At 47.5% G+C, this 14,310-nt stretch overlaps 1 protein-coding gene across 1 annotated transcript in view; it reads left to right on the top strand.

Moving 5' to 3' along the window:
* The window catches only part of LOC147026037 (uncharacterized), a 76,963-nt gene extending 63,360 nt beyond the window's left edge, over window positions 1-13,603 (top strand). The window contains exons 19-21 of the mRNA XM_085883566.1: window positions 6,126-6,245; window positions 6,420-6,495; window positions 10,461-13,603. Of these exons, the coding sequence (XP_085739692.1) occupies window positions 6,126-6,245; window positions 6,420-6,495; window positions 10,461-13,138 (2,874 nt within the window). The 3' untranslated portion in view covers window positions 13,139-13,603. The remainder of the gene's footprint in view (window positions 1-6,125; window positions 6,246-6,419; window positions 6,496-10,460) is intronic.
* Window positions 13,604-14,310: the final 707 nt, after the last annotated feature.

Here is a 14,310-nt window from a genome sequence, read left to right as displayed (position 1 = left end):
TTGAAGACTGTGCGCCAAGTGGCTTCACCACGCAATGCACACAACGGTTGAAGAAACTTTTAAAAGTGAAACGTTTAATTTTTATTTGTATTTATCCATGCCAAAGTGATGGGTCTTATAACGGAAGATTGTACACAAATGGGAAACGTGGAAAATAAAACTTCACATTTTCAGTTACATAGCCACCGCCTCTTGCACGGCAGAACAACACGTGGACAACGCAGGGAAGTAGTCCTGAACTTTGTTCTCGTCGGTCGATATACAGTATTCAGTGGCAGTGTGAATATTGTAAAGCGCTTGCCAGGTGGCTGAAGCACTCCATCGAAATGGTTGATAAGAAACAGCTCGCTTGGCACACGATGGGCAATCACCGAACCGTCATATTGAACATACACCTCCCAGAGATGCCCAAAATATCAAATATGTCCGAATTGGACAAATGAACAATTTTCTCGGAGTCGGAACTGTTTGTAAGTTGGATTCTGGAGCTTAAATTTTGCATTTCTCCTTATTCTCTCGAGAGATTCTCGAGGTAATCGCATGTGTGGGAATTAAATAATGCCACAAACGCTGCCATCTCCAGGTGTTTATAAGCATTGCAATGCACCCAGTAGCTGTGATGAACAGGTATTCGATAACATGAGTGAGGAAAGTGAAAAAACACAAACTTTATCGTTAAGAAATCATTGCGACCTGTTCCAAGTCAAGGCATGGTTGAACAGGCCAAAATACATGGTGGCTTCAGACCGCAGCGAGGTTACCGAGGATACGCCTTTCTACCCCATAGAGAGTCGTGACTGAGGATGTGTCTGAAAAAGGATATAATTAAATAAGTCCGTTAATTAATTATCTTCAAAAGGGTGTTTTAATTAACACACAAACACCCAATTCTCAGTCATACACTTCCTTGGAGTTTTCTTAGTTTGCATGTGAAGTTTCAGGCTGATAGGTTTCATGGTTTTGGAGTTATGGAGGAGACGCACTGACATGCACGCACACACACACACACACACACACACACGCATACACACACACACACACACACACACACACACACACACACACACACACACACACACACGCACGCACGCACACACATATTAGTGTGGATAGTCACTCAAGTCTTGGTCATTGTATTAGTGAGTGATTGTTGAGAATATGCTCATTATGCTGATGGAAGCATTTGATTATGATGATTCTCTCACAAATGCATTTGCTTTGCTTCTTACAGTGAAAGGGATTGTAATATCCAAATAATAACCGGTCCCCGGAACCGGAAGTACCCTCAGATGAGGACGGAATAAAGCTAGTGTTGAAACCAGCATGGCGTCTGGCTGACTCTTTATTACAACTGGCGACGAGGATAACGGTTATTAGTTCTGCAACACTCCTCCCATCTCTACAAGGGCAGAACAGCCGTACAGCGAACAGGGAGCCGAAATTTCAGCGCAAAAGTGCAAAAGAAAAAAGAAAGGAGAAAAAAAAGAGCAAAAAATTTGTGACGCCAAAACCACGTGGGTTCCTTCCTCATTCTGAGGTATTCTAAAGCCACTGACTCATCCCGAACTTTTTGTGTTGTCTGTCGTGAACAAAACAAGAACAATGTCTGTTGTTATGAATGTGCCCCCTGTTGCTACTTTTGATGCACATGGTGAGCCAAGCACCGTGTCACAGCGCTGGAAGCACTGGCTCAGAAGTTTTGAGCGCTTCGCTGCTGCATCCGGCTGCACAGACACTGCGCAGAAAAGAGAACTTTTACTGCACTGCGCTGGCTTAGATGTGCAGGACATCTTTGACACTCTGCCAGAAACCGGGCCGAACACATGCAACACCGCCAAAGCTGTGCTCGCAGAGTACTTTGCGCCACTCACAAACACATCATACTCCCAAGACCTGTTCCGCCAAGAGAAGCAGAAGGATGGAGAAACCGTAGCTCAATTCTCCACACGTCTGCGCACCATGGCGAAGACCTGCTTCAGCGAATTTGAGCCCGAGGTCATCAATGACTTCATCCGTGACCAGATCATTGACGCCTGCAAATCAAAGCGTCTACGCACCAAACTGCTAGCGCAGAAGAACCTGATGCTGAAGACCATGCTGGAACTCGCCCAAGCAATGGAGGCCTCGGAGCGACAAGCCACTGAGATGGCTCACGAACGCACCGATCCCGAGAAAGCGTACGCCGTCCACAGCGAGAGCCACAACGCGCAGAAGCCGTCCCAGCGAGGAGGTCGCAACAGCCGCCGTGGTGGAAAACCACAACCGCCCCGCACATAATCCCGTCAGGATCATCGCAGAGACACACAATGCAATCGCTGTGGTCGGATGGGCCACACCGGTGATGACTGCAGATGCTCCCGAAACGTGACATGCTACAAGTGCAACCACCTTGGTCATTTTGCCATCATGTGCCGATCAAAAACTCTGCGCCCGCCGTCCGATACGTTCATGAAGCCGCACCGAACCCGGAAGTGAATACCGAGAGTGACGCTAGTGACGAGTACATCTATGCCGTAGGTGGCAGTGCGAACGCCGAAATAACTGTCAACGGCATTATCGTCGACATGATCATTGACTCTGGCGCCACCTGCAACATCATCAATCGTGACATTGCGAAATCACTTGTGTACAATGGTGCCGCAATGCAAAAGTGCAACCGCAAAATTCACCCGTATGGTTCCGCGCCGATATCTTGCGACAACCTCATCCGTGCCGTTCTCTCAGTGGGAGACAACTCTGCTACCGCCGAAATGCTAGTCGTTACAGGTGACACCCCAGCACTGCTCGGGAAGATGACTGCCGAAGCACTAAAAGTGCTCACCATTGGTCCGCGTATGGACAAAGTCCATTGTGTGAATGAGGATATAGCTCTGATACTCAACAAATACCCCGGAATTGATGATGGCATTGGTTGCTTCAAAGAAGACGCAGTCATGCTACACATCGATCGACCCGTACCGCCGATAGCGAGAAAGCATAGCCAAGTGCCATTCCACTTGAGGACCAAAGTCGAAAATTAGCTGAACAAGCTGCTCGAGGAGGACATTATCGAGCGAGTGACCGGCCGACCGAGTGGGTCTCACGTATAGTAATGCCTCCAAAGCCGAAAAATCCCGAAGAATTCCGAGTCTGCATGGACATGCGCGAAGCTAACGCCGCGATAAAACGCATGCGACATGTCACCCCGACGATAGACGAGTTGGTGTCCGAATTGCATGGATCCACAGTGTTCAGCAAAGTCGACCTGTGTAGCGGGTATCACCAACTTAAGCTCCACGAAAGTTGCCGTGACATTACAACTTTCTCGACACATGCTGGACTGTTCCGTTACAAACGCCTGAACTTTGGTGTTGGTTCTGCATACGAAGTGTTCCAACACGTGATACAGACTGTTATCAGGGATATAAATGGTGCCAGAAACATTAGCGATGATATCATCATCCACGGCGCTACAACCCGAGAACATGACATTGCACTTGACCACACCCTGTCCGCCCTGCACAGCAGTGGATTCACAGTCAATCTGCCGAAATGTGAATTCAGGCTGCTGAGAATCGAGTTCTTCGGCTACATATTCAGTGCAGAAGGCCTATCCCCCGATCTAAAAAAGTGCAAGCCCTGAGAGATGCGTCCGAGCCCAAAAACCCATCTGAGGTACGCTCTTTCTTGGGCATGGCACAGTATAGTGCCAGATTCATCTGAAATTTCGCTACCTTGACCGAACCTCTGCGCCAGCTCACGAAACAAGGATCAGCATGGTCATGGGGACTGACCGAAGTGAAGTCGTTCAACGACGTCAAGGAGACGCTGTCTGAGGACACAACTATGCGATACTTCGACCCGAAGAAATTCACAGTTAGTGGTCGACGCTAGTCCAGTTGGCCTCAGAGCCATTCTCACACAGGAAGGCAAGACCATTGCATATGCCAGCCGCGCGCTAAGCGACGTTGAACAGCGCTACTCCCAGACAGAGCGAGAAGCCCTTGCCGTCATATGGGCATGTGAACACTTCAACATATATATATATATATATATATATATATATATATATATATATATATATATATATATATATATATATATATATATATATATATCCGGCACACCGTTCCGCGTAATCACCGTTCACCAACCATTGGTTACGATCTGGAAAAAACCAAACCCGCCGATCCGCATTGCCAGATGGGCTCTCTGACTCCAGCCATATGACGCTACTATAGTGCACCGCCGCGGTGCTGATAATCCTGCAGACTATATGTCCAGGCACCCGAGCACATTCGCATACCACTCCAGGCATGAAGCGAGGATCGCGGAAGACTTTGTGAACTTTATTGCTGCTTCTTCTGTGCCTAATGCCCTAACATACAAGGAGATCCAGGCTGAATCATCCCGGGATCCCACCATCCGCGCCGCATCCGAAATGATCTGTCTGTCGAAATGGCATCAACTAGATGCTTACACTGATGCCGCTACTGAGGCATTGGTTAGCCTCCGCGCCGTGAAAGACGAGCTGACGGTGACAAATGACGACGTCATTCTGCGAGGTTCTCGCCTTGTGCTACCCACCGTTCTCCACACCCGCGCAATAGAACTTGCACACGAAGGTCATCAAGGCCTCACAAAAACAAAAGCGCTCATCCGCATCAAGGTGTGGTTCCCCGGAATTGACTCCATAACCGAGTGCATTCTGCGAAAATGCATCCCCTGTCAGGCGAACAGTAATCGTCAACATTCGGAACCACTCAATATGTCAATGCTCCCAAGTGGCCCGTGGCGAAATCTGAGCGCCGATTTTTATGGTCCGCTACTGACGGGCGAATACTTGCTCGTAATAACGGATGAATACTCGCGCTACCCTGTGGTAGAACTCACCCACTCTACTAGCGCAGAGAAAGTTATACCGATAGTCGAAAAAAGTGTTCGCGATATTCGGATACCCCGTTGTTGTGAAAACAGACAACGGACACCCGTTTCAGGGTATAGCTTGGAAAGACTATCTCACGTCTGTCGGTGTACGACACCGTAAAATAACCCCGCTATGGCTGCAAGCCAACGCACAAGCCGAGAGCTTCAACAAACCCCTCATGAAGGCAATCCGCACTGCGATCGTACAAGGATCGGACTGGAGAACGGAGCTACAGAAGTTCCTCCGCATGTATCGAGCTTGCCCGCATTGCTCAACTCAATTCACACCACACCGTCTCATGTTTGGGTGGGAACCCAGAACGAAAATCCCAACAGTTGTGAACTCTGACCCGCGACCCGACGATCAACTTGCCCGCCACAACGATGCCGCCGCAAAAACCATCATGAAGGCACGCAAGGATCTCTGCGCCAGCGCGTTAAAGCCCCCCATCAATATTGGTGATGTCCTCGTTAGGCAACAAACAAAGAACAAGTTCTCCACGCGCTACAACCCCAAACCGATGGTTGTAACCAACGCGCAAGGCTCCATGATCACCGCAGTATGGAAAGATGGTGCAAGCATGACCAGAAACTCGTCTCAGTTTCACACCCACATCCAAGGTGGTCGACAGTGACATCCCCCTTGATCCTCCACCCGATGAACTGGTCCCAGCGACGATCCACCCAAATCCCGTCATAACAATGCCCGTTCCAGTTCCTCAACCACTAGTGGCGCCCTCAACGACAACACCCGAATCCGCAACACGCCCTAAAAGAACCGTTAAAAGGACGCGCCGACTCATTGAAGAACTCTAAGTCGGTTCGGACCCTCCATGGTGTTTTATACCTGTTTATTCCATGTCCGAAGCACGCAGCATTTTCTTGCACAGTTAGAGAGGAAATGTACAATCTATGAAAATGATTTATATGTTTGCATGTTCTTAATGTACAATCGATGAAAATGATGAATATGTTTGCATTTTCTAAATGTACAATCTATGAAAATGATTTATATGTTTGCATGTTCTGATAATTAGTTCCGTTTTATTACCTTACCGTCTTACCAAATAGTTTTCATGGTATTTTGTTCTTATGCAAGTTGGAGAGGGATGTAATATCCAAATAATAACCGGTCCCTGGAACCGGAAGTACCCTCAGATGAGAACGGAATAAAGCTAGTGTTGAAACCAGCATGGCGTCCGGTTGACTCTTTATTACAGGGATCCGACAGGAGAGACTACCAGGTTGAATATAATCCTCCGTTTGCTGTGAGTGAAGAATTGGCCTCCCTTCTGACAGGGATGATTCGCAAAAATCCTTTGGAAAGACTCACTATGAAGGTGAGGGTTTGATACCGTTTTCAAAGATTTGATTTGGATGAACAAGCATGTTTACACACACTGGTGTTGCTGAACTCCTGTTATTGTGAAGCAAAATGCTATTGTTCACTGATGGAGGAATTTCCTGGTCGTGTTTATATTTGATTCTAACACATCCATTATTATGTTTTCAAGGAGATTTTGCTTCATACGTGGTTCAACAAACCTCCCTCAAGTTCCGACACAAGCCAACATTTTGAAACTGCTGAAGGTAACCAGCCCTCCTTTTGTACTCTTTTATATCTTTCATTCTTATTGTTTCTCTCTGCAAAATGGAGGCTCAGAGAAGAGCAAGATGATAAAGAGCAACCGACCTGTTTGTGATGCGAGAGCAACAGTACTTACCAATTGCATCTGCCTCATCACAAAAGATTCCTATAATGTTGAGACTTCTTTTCCACGGAATATAGGAGAGACAGATTGAGATTGGGGGGTAGGCAGGCGTACCAGCCGATAGAGGAGAGCAGTATTCCATTAACCCTGCATTAGTACCATGGTTTTTTTTACGCCATTAGTACACTGGAGTGTTTGAGCACCCCAACTTTTAAATTTTTAAAATGAAGCATGTAAGCAAAACTAGCATGAAGTTCAACTCATTTATTTAGTGAACGTATGTAGGATTATACATATAATTATATTTCAGTTTGATTTCATAGTACATGAGTACATAAATACATCAAGACAATAATAGAAAACAAAATTTATCAAAACTCATTAGCTACAGCAGAAACATCCTCATCACTCACTTTCATCACCTGATATATTTATTTTGGCACTCAATGCAACTGACAGTCAACTTGCTGTGTTCTTTACACGCATGTTTACCACACTGGTTTCACACTGTTTTCACTTTATGATCGCGTGACCTGGGACAGAATGCACATCTCTTTGTCCCCTGTGACGAGTGGGGTTGTGGGGCATTGGGCATGCAGGGAACCTTCTTTTTGATAATTTCTGGTTTATTCTTACCTCCAGAATTTGGGTCAATTTTGTCATCATAGTGCATGCTGCTGACAAGAACATTGTTCTCCTCTTACTCTGCGGGATGTATGAAACTAGTGTCATTTTGTCTGTGAAACCAAATATGCTGTCATCATTACATCTGTTCTTTGTCTCTAAGAATTCCTCAGGAATTTCAGGCTTATTTTTTCAGTACCTTGTTAGTACCCTGAGGTATTGTCTCTCTGCCCACTGAGAAATGACGTCTACCTCTCACAAGAGTTCCCACAGGACCATGAAAAATTTTGAGCGCACTCAACACACAGAATCGTGAAGCTACTGCGGAGAAAATGGATATTAGTGCGCACATCTATAGAAAACGGGACATTTTAAAAAATTGGGGTTTCCAAACACCCCAGCGTACTAACGCAGGGTGAAGTTACAGACAAAGGAGTTTCAGACAATGAGTAGATATGTTTATTTAAGGAAGGACCGAGACCGTTGCAAAGATCCCAAAGCTGTGGCTGCTTTAGGAAGCAAGCTTTGCTATATGGGCAGTCGAAGAGAGGTCATTATGACTGGGATAGCCAATAAGTTTTTTGCTGTATTTTTTGTATAGTATCGAGGTTTGTGGAGGAACTGGAACACAGAATGGATCAGGATGGAACAGAATGAAAAGAACAGCAGAAAAAGAGAGGGTGATGTGGGTGGGGGACACACTAAGAGCAGGGTTGAAGGACAAAATAGAGGGAGACTTGGAAAAATAAGGATGGAAGATGGAAGATGACTGGAAAAAAGAAATAGGGTGGAAGATGACCAAGGGCAAATGATAGAATGGAAAGAGAAGAAAGGGTATGTGCAAAAGCAGAGCAGCAGAGCATGTTTTTAGGACACTTGAGCTCATGCCGTTCAGTCCAGTGTCAGAGTCAGAGTCGAGGGTAAACATCAACTTCTCCACCATCTCAAATGCAAAAAAACAAGTTGGGTTTTTTTTTACATCTGAGAGTCCAGTAGCAGTTGGGTGTGACTGTGAAGAGTGGGTACAGAGGGAAAGAGGGGCAAGGGATACAGGATTTTGAAGCAAACACAGAATTGAGACATTCAGCCTTCTTACAGCAGAGTCGGAACTTGACTGGGCACAACTCACGACCTTGCGTTGCTTCCGCCTTCATTGAGAGAGGGGAAGATTCAATTGATCTCATTGTGAATGGAGGAAGTCAGAAACTTGGGAATAAAGGCGGCCTTGTATGCCACAGGCAGAGGTTGGCAAGAAAAGTAAGATTCCAAATTGCCGAATACCCAAGATGTGTCCAGGGATTCTTCCCTGCCCTCTTGTTTCAGAGTTGGGTCCTTCAACTATTGCTGAGAAAGGAGCAGGAGTACGTCCAGCATTGAGTGACTGATGTAGTATCCAAACTGATGGTCAGATATCATACTTCAAAAATAAGAAAGACTTGACATCACCAGCAATGAAGGATTCCATTACTTTGCTTGTAATAATTGTGAGGAAGTGAGCAGGTCGATAGTTGAAAAGTATTTATTCCTCTTTTTTCCCTTCCATTGAACAAATGTCCTCAGTCTGTTCAAACTTAATCTTCCCTCCAGGACTTCAAGACAGTTGTTGAGCACCACCTCAGGTCATCCGCCATTCATACCCATGATTGTTTTCTACCCTTATTAGCCTACCCAAGTCCACATCTTTCATGGTTTCCAGGTTAATCTTGTTTCCCACCATGCCATCACCGGCCTCCTCTCCCTTAAAACTTTTTTTTTAATACTTTCTTTTTATTTTTGTTCCATTTCTGTTTCCTCCCCAGTTTTTCCTTCCACTTGTGTGATTGATAGTTTGCACCTGTATCCTGCTTGCTCACCCCAGTGTCCTCCCCTTGCTCTCATTCTTCCATAGGTCCTTTATTCTTCCAAGTCTCCCTCTATTTTATCCCTCTACCCTGCTGTTGGTGTGTTCCAACCTCTTTTTGCTGTTCCTTTTGTTATGTTTTGTCCTTGAATGTGTTCTCACTCCTCCATGAGCCTGACATGAAATGGTTCAATAACCAGATGGTGCCAGAAACTACTCCTCACAATGACACTGCTCCAGAAACGAAAGCAACCAGAAATTTCTCCAGCACTCATGATCTTCCTACAGTTTCAAAATCTAACTTAAACTTGAACATTTCTCACCTTTTTACTCTGCTCTACACTTACAGTTCTAACCAAGCTACAACAACATTGTGGAGCACTAAATACTAAACAATTCAATCCACGTTGAGTCGAAGGTGTACAAGTGTTAACGATGCACAGAACACAATACACAGCGAAACAGTTACTCGTCAATGATGTGTAACAACCTTTAGCAGGTTACCTATTCATAACCACCTGTTTATTATATAAAAACATTCTGGACCAAGTCCTGATTATGTTGTTATAAATCTCCTCAGTTTTCAACATCAGTGCCTAATTTCCTCATATACTTAATTTTCTCCACCACCAAGGATGGCGAGAGGTTATGATTTCACCCGTCTGTCTGTCTGTCTGTTTGTGAACAAGATATCTCAAAATGATGTGGACAGATTCGAATGGAATTTGGTGGAGTGCTTGGGTATGTGACAAGGATGAAATGATTAGATTTTGGTGACGATCTGGATTCGAGAATTCTAGAAGTGATTTTTCACGATGAAGAGGTCGGTCCAAAAACAACATATAACAAGATATCTCAAAAAGTTGTGGACAGATTTGGACGAAACTCAATAGGCAGGTTGGGTATGCAACAAGGAATAATTAATTTGATTTTGGTGAAGATCCGAATCCGTATCCAGATCCGAGAATTTTTAAGTGATTCTTCACCATTGAGTGATTGGCCTAAAACGACATACAGCACGATATCTCAAAAAGTTAAGGACGAATTCGGACGAAACTTGGTGGATAAGTTGGTTAGGTGAGAAGAACAAGCCAATTAAATTTCAGTTGAGGTCCGAATATAGATCTGGCCTATCAGTGGGATACAAAACCTAAACTAATGAGCCTGGTGGAGGTATGCGCTTCACTGAGTGCCCTTCTAGCTTGAACTTGCTGCAGAGAATCTTGAACTTGTGTCACATTTACAAAGTAAGACCTCATATTTAATTAGGTAAACCAATGATATTTTCATCTTCTCTGAACAAGTTCATATTCTTGTCATTGAGAATTGTGGAAAAATCCATCATATATTTGAATGAAAATTAACCTCAATCTTTGCAGAACCGAATATGCAGCAGCCATCAGGAGTGGAACTGCAGCAGCAGAATAGGTCACACCTGCTCGCACATTGGAATCGGCCGTTGACAGATGCAGTCAGCGGCGGGCGGGCTGCATTTTCTCCACAGGGGCAATATGCTGCACCGGCTGCCCAGCGGCACCGAGCGGCACCGGCTGCCCAGGGGCAACTTGACACACCGGCTGGCCAGGGGCAACTTGATGCACCGGCTTCCCAGAGGCAACTTGCCGCACCTTTTTCCCAGGGCCAACTTGATGCACCGGCTGCCCAGGGGCAATTTGATGCACCGGCTGCCCAGGGGCAACTTGATGCACCGGCTGCCCAGCGGCAATTTGCCGCACCGTTTGCCCAGGGCCAACTTGCCGCACCTTTTGCCCAGGACCAACTTGCCGCACCGGCTGCTCAGGGGCAACTTGCCGCACCGGCTGCTTGGGGGCAACTTCCTGCACCGGCTGCCCCGGGGCAACTTGCAGCACCAGCTGCGCAGGGGCAACTTGCCACACCAGTTGCCCAGGTGCAACTGGCTGCACCGGCTGCCCAGGGGCAACTTGCCTCAACAGCTGCTCGGGGGCAAGTTCCTGCACCGGCTGCCCAGCGACAACTTTCCGCACCTTTTGCCCAGGACCAATTTGCCGCACCGGCTGCTCAGGGGCAACTTGTGGCACCGTCTGCTTGGGGGCAACTTCCTGCACCGGCTGCTTGGGGGCAACTTCCTGCACCGGCTGCCCCGGGGCAACTTGCGGCACCAGCTGCGCAGGGGCAACTTGCCACACCAGTTGCCCAGGTGCAACTGGCTGCACCGGCTGCCCAGGGGCAACTTGCCTCAACAGCTGCTCGGGGGCAAGTTCCTGCACCGGCTGCCCAGCGACAACTTGCCGCACCTTTTGCCCAGGACCAATTTGCCGCACCGGCTGCTCAGGGGCAACTTGCCGCACCGGCTGCTTGGGGGCAACTTCCTGCACCGGCTGCCCCGAGGAAACTTGCGGCACCAGCTGCCCAGCGACAACTTGCCGCACCTTTTGCCCAGGGCCAATTTGCCGAACTGCCTGCTCGGGGGCAACTTCCTGCACCGGCTGCCCAGCGACAACTTGCCGCACCTTTTGCCAAGGGCCAAATTGCCGCACCGGCTGCTCGGGGGCAACTTGCCACACCGGCTGCTAAGGGGCAACTTGCGGCACCAGCTGCTTGGGGGCAACTTCCTGCACCGGCTGCCCAGCGACAACTAGCAGCACCTTTTGCCCAGGGCGAACTTGCCGCACTGGCTGCCCCGAGGCAACTTGCCACACCTGCTGTCCAGGGGCAACTTCCTGCACCGGCTGCCCAGTGGCATCTTGCTGCACAAGCTGCTCCTGGACAAATTGCTGCACAGGCTCCCCAGGGGCAACTTGCTGCACCTTTTGCCCAGGGCCAACTTGCCGCACCTGCTGCTCAGGGGCAACTTGTCGCACCGGCTGATCGGGGGCAACTTCCTGCACCGGCTGCCCAGCGACAACTTGCCGCACCTTTTGCCCAGGGCCAACTTGCCGCACCTTTTGCCCAGGGGCAACTTGCCACACCTGTTGCCCGGGGGCACCTTCCTGCACCGGCTGCCCGGCGACAACTTGCCGCACCTTTTGCCCAGGGCCAACTTGCCGCATCGGCTGCTCAGGGGCAACTTGCCGCACCGGCTGCTCAGGGGCAACTTGCCGCACCGGCTGCTCGGGGGCAACTTCCTGCACCTGCTGCCCCGGGGCAACTTGCAGCACCAGCTGCCCAGGGGCAACTTGCCACACCAGTTGCCCGGAGGCAACTTGCTGCACCAGTTGCCCGGGGGCAACTAGCTGCACCGGCTGCCCAGGGGCAACTTACCTCACCAGCAGCTCTGGGGCAACTTCCTGCACCGGCTGCCCGGCGACAACTTGTCGCACCTTTTGCCCAGTGCCAACTTGCCGCACCGGCTGCTCAGGGGCAACTTGCCGCACCGGCTGCTCAGGGGCAACTTGCCGCACCGGCTGCTTGGGGGCAACTTCCTGCACCGGCTGCCCCGGGGCAACTTGCACCACCAGCTGCCAAGGGGCAACTTGCCACACCAGTTGCCCGGCGACAACTTGCCGCACCTTTTGTCCAGGACCAACTTGCCGCATCGGCTGCTCAGGGGCAACTTCCTGCACCGGCTGCCCGGCGACAACTTGCCGCACCTTTTGCCCAGGACCAACTTGCCGCATCGGCTGCTCAGGGGAAACTTCCTGCACCGGCTGCCCGGCGACAACTTGCCGCACCTTTTGCCCAGGGCGAATTTGCAGCACCAGCTGCCCAGGGGCAACTTGCCATACCAGTTGCCAAGAGGAAACTTGCCGCACCTGCTGACCAGAGGCAACTTGCCGCACCGGCTGCCCAGGAGCAATTTGCCACACCGGCTCCCTGGGGGCAACATTCCACACTGACTCTCCGGGGACAACAATCTGCACCGGCTGTCCAAAAACAACAGTCCCGTCTACCTGTACCCAGAAGGAGGTATCAGGCGGCACCAAGCAGAACCAGAACTGAAACTGAAGCAGAACCAGAACTAGAGGAACCAAGCAGCACTGGATTCCAGAATACATTTGGAACATGGGAGCAGGAGGCAATAGGTTGCCCAGCAGAGAAAAATGAAAGAAAAAGCAGGAAAAACAAACATCACTGAATGACAAGGTAACCTTTCCCACTTGAAATTCTCACAACTAGTTACTTCAGCCACTGATGGTGGACGGAGGTTATGTTTTCACCCCTGTCTGTCTGTGAGCAGGATATCTCAAAAGGCTATGGATGGATTCGAATAAACCTTAGTTAACAGGTTCCGTATGTGCATACTTGCATATGTATAATATATGTACATACATGTCTGCATTTTGTTCTTCCCTTTTCTTTGGAACCACTTGTCGGATTGATACTAAATTTTCATCATTGGTGCAATTACCATATGGAATGTTTGAATAATAAATTATAATGTCATAATTTATCGTTTGTAAAGGAAATACTCTACAAATTTTCACCTCTTCGAATGACCACTATTTTACCTCCTCCAAGATAACGTCTGTGCAATGGGTGCGGATAAATGGGTAACAACTGCAGGAAACGTGGGGATTCCACAGTCTCGTTATCGCAACAATATCAGTAGGGTAAGAATACTGATTCTGGCTCACTTTTCCCCATGTAAATGAATGGGGGATTTTCAGCGATTTATATTTTTTTTCCCTAAAAATAAATCCCCTTTTTATCCCAAGGTATATTTATTTGTCTCCCCTTTTAACTTGGAGGTTGAACCTCATTGAATTGAACACCTGAGGGTTGAACAGCTCACTCATTGAACCTATAAAGATTTGTTCATTCTCAAATTCCTTCAATAGTTTAATTTTCTTTGCACAATAATCCCCATCTAAAATATTGACAAACAAAACATTTGAATCTTTATATTTTTTAAGATACCCCATTTGTGCCATTACGAAATGATAAACTTCTCTTAATGCTCTTGTTTGACCACCTCCTGAGCCACATATCATTTTGAGATTATAGTAAATTGTTTTTTCATTGTTCAATTGATAACCATCAAAGTTTTCAGTCCATTCAAGGATATTCATTTTTCTTTACATCCTCTAACTTACTAGTTTTTAAATTAATTCGCTTATTTGTTTTATTTACCTTTGTTTTAGTTATTTTTTCAATAAGACTTATTTGATATTTTTCACATTCATTATGTTTTCCATTTATATACCAAGACTGAGATTTTCTCCACTCTTTAGTTTGATTAATACTTGGTTTAACCATTTATATATTGTGAAAAAACGCGGCGGTAGCCCTTAAAAACCCTAACCCATC

This window comes from Eptatretus burgeri, chromosome 5 (assembly GCF_056783735.1).
Source record: "Eptatretus burgeri isolate ZD-2024b chromosome 5, Ebu_testis_v1, whole genome shotgun sequence".
NCBI classification, from domain to species: Eukaryota; Metazoa; Chordata; class Myxini; order Myxiniformes; family Myxinidae; genus Eptatretus; species Eptatretus burgeri.
This window is presented reverse-complemented; position numbering and strand designations above follow the sequence as displayed.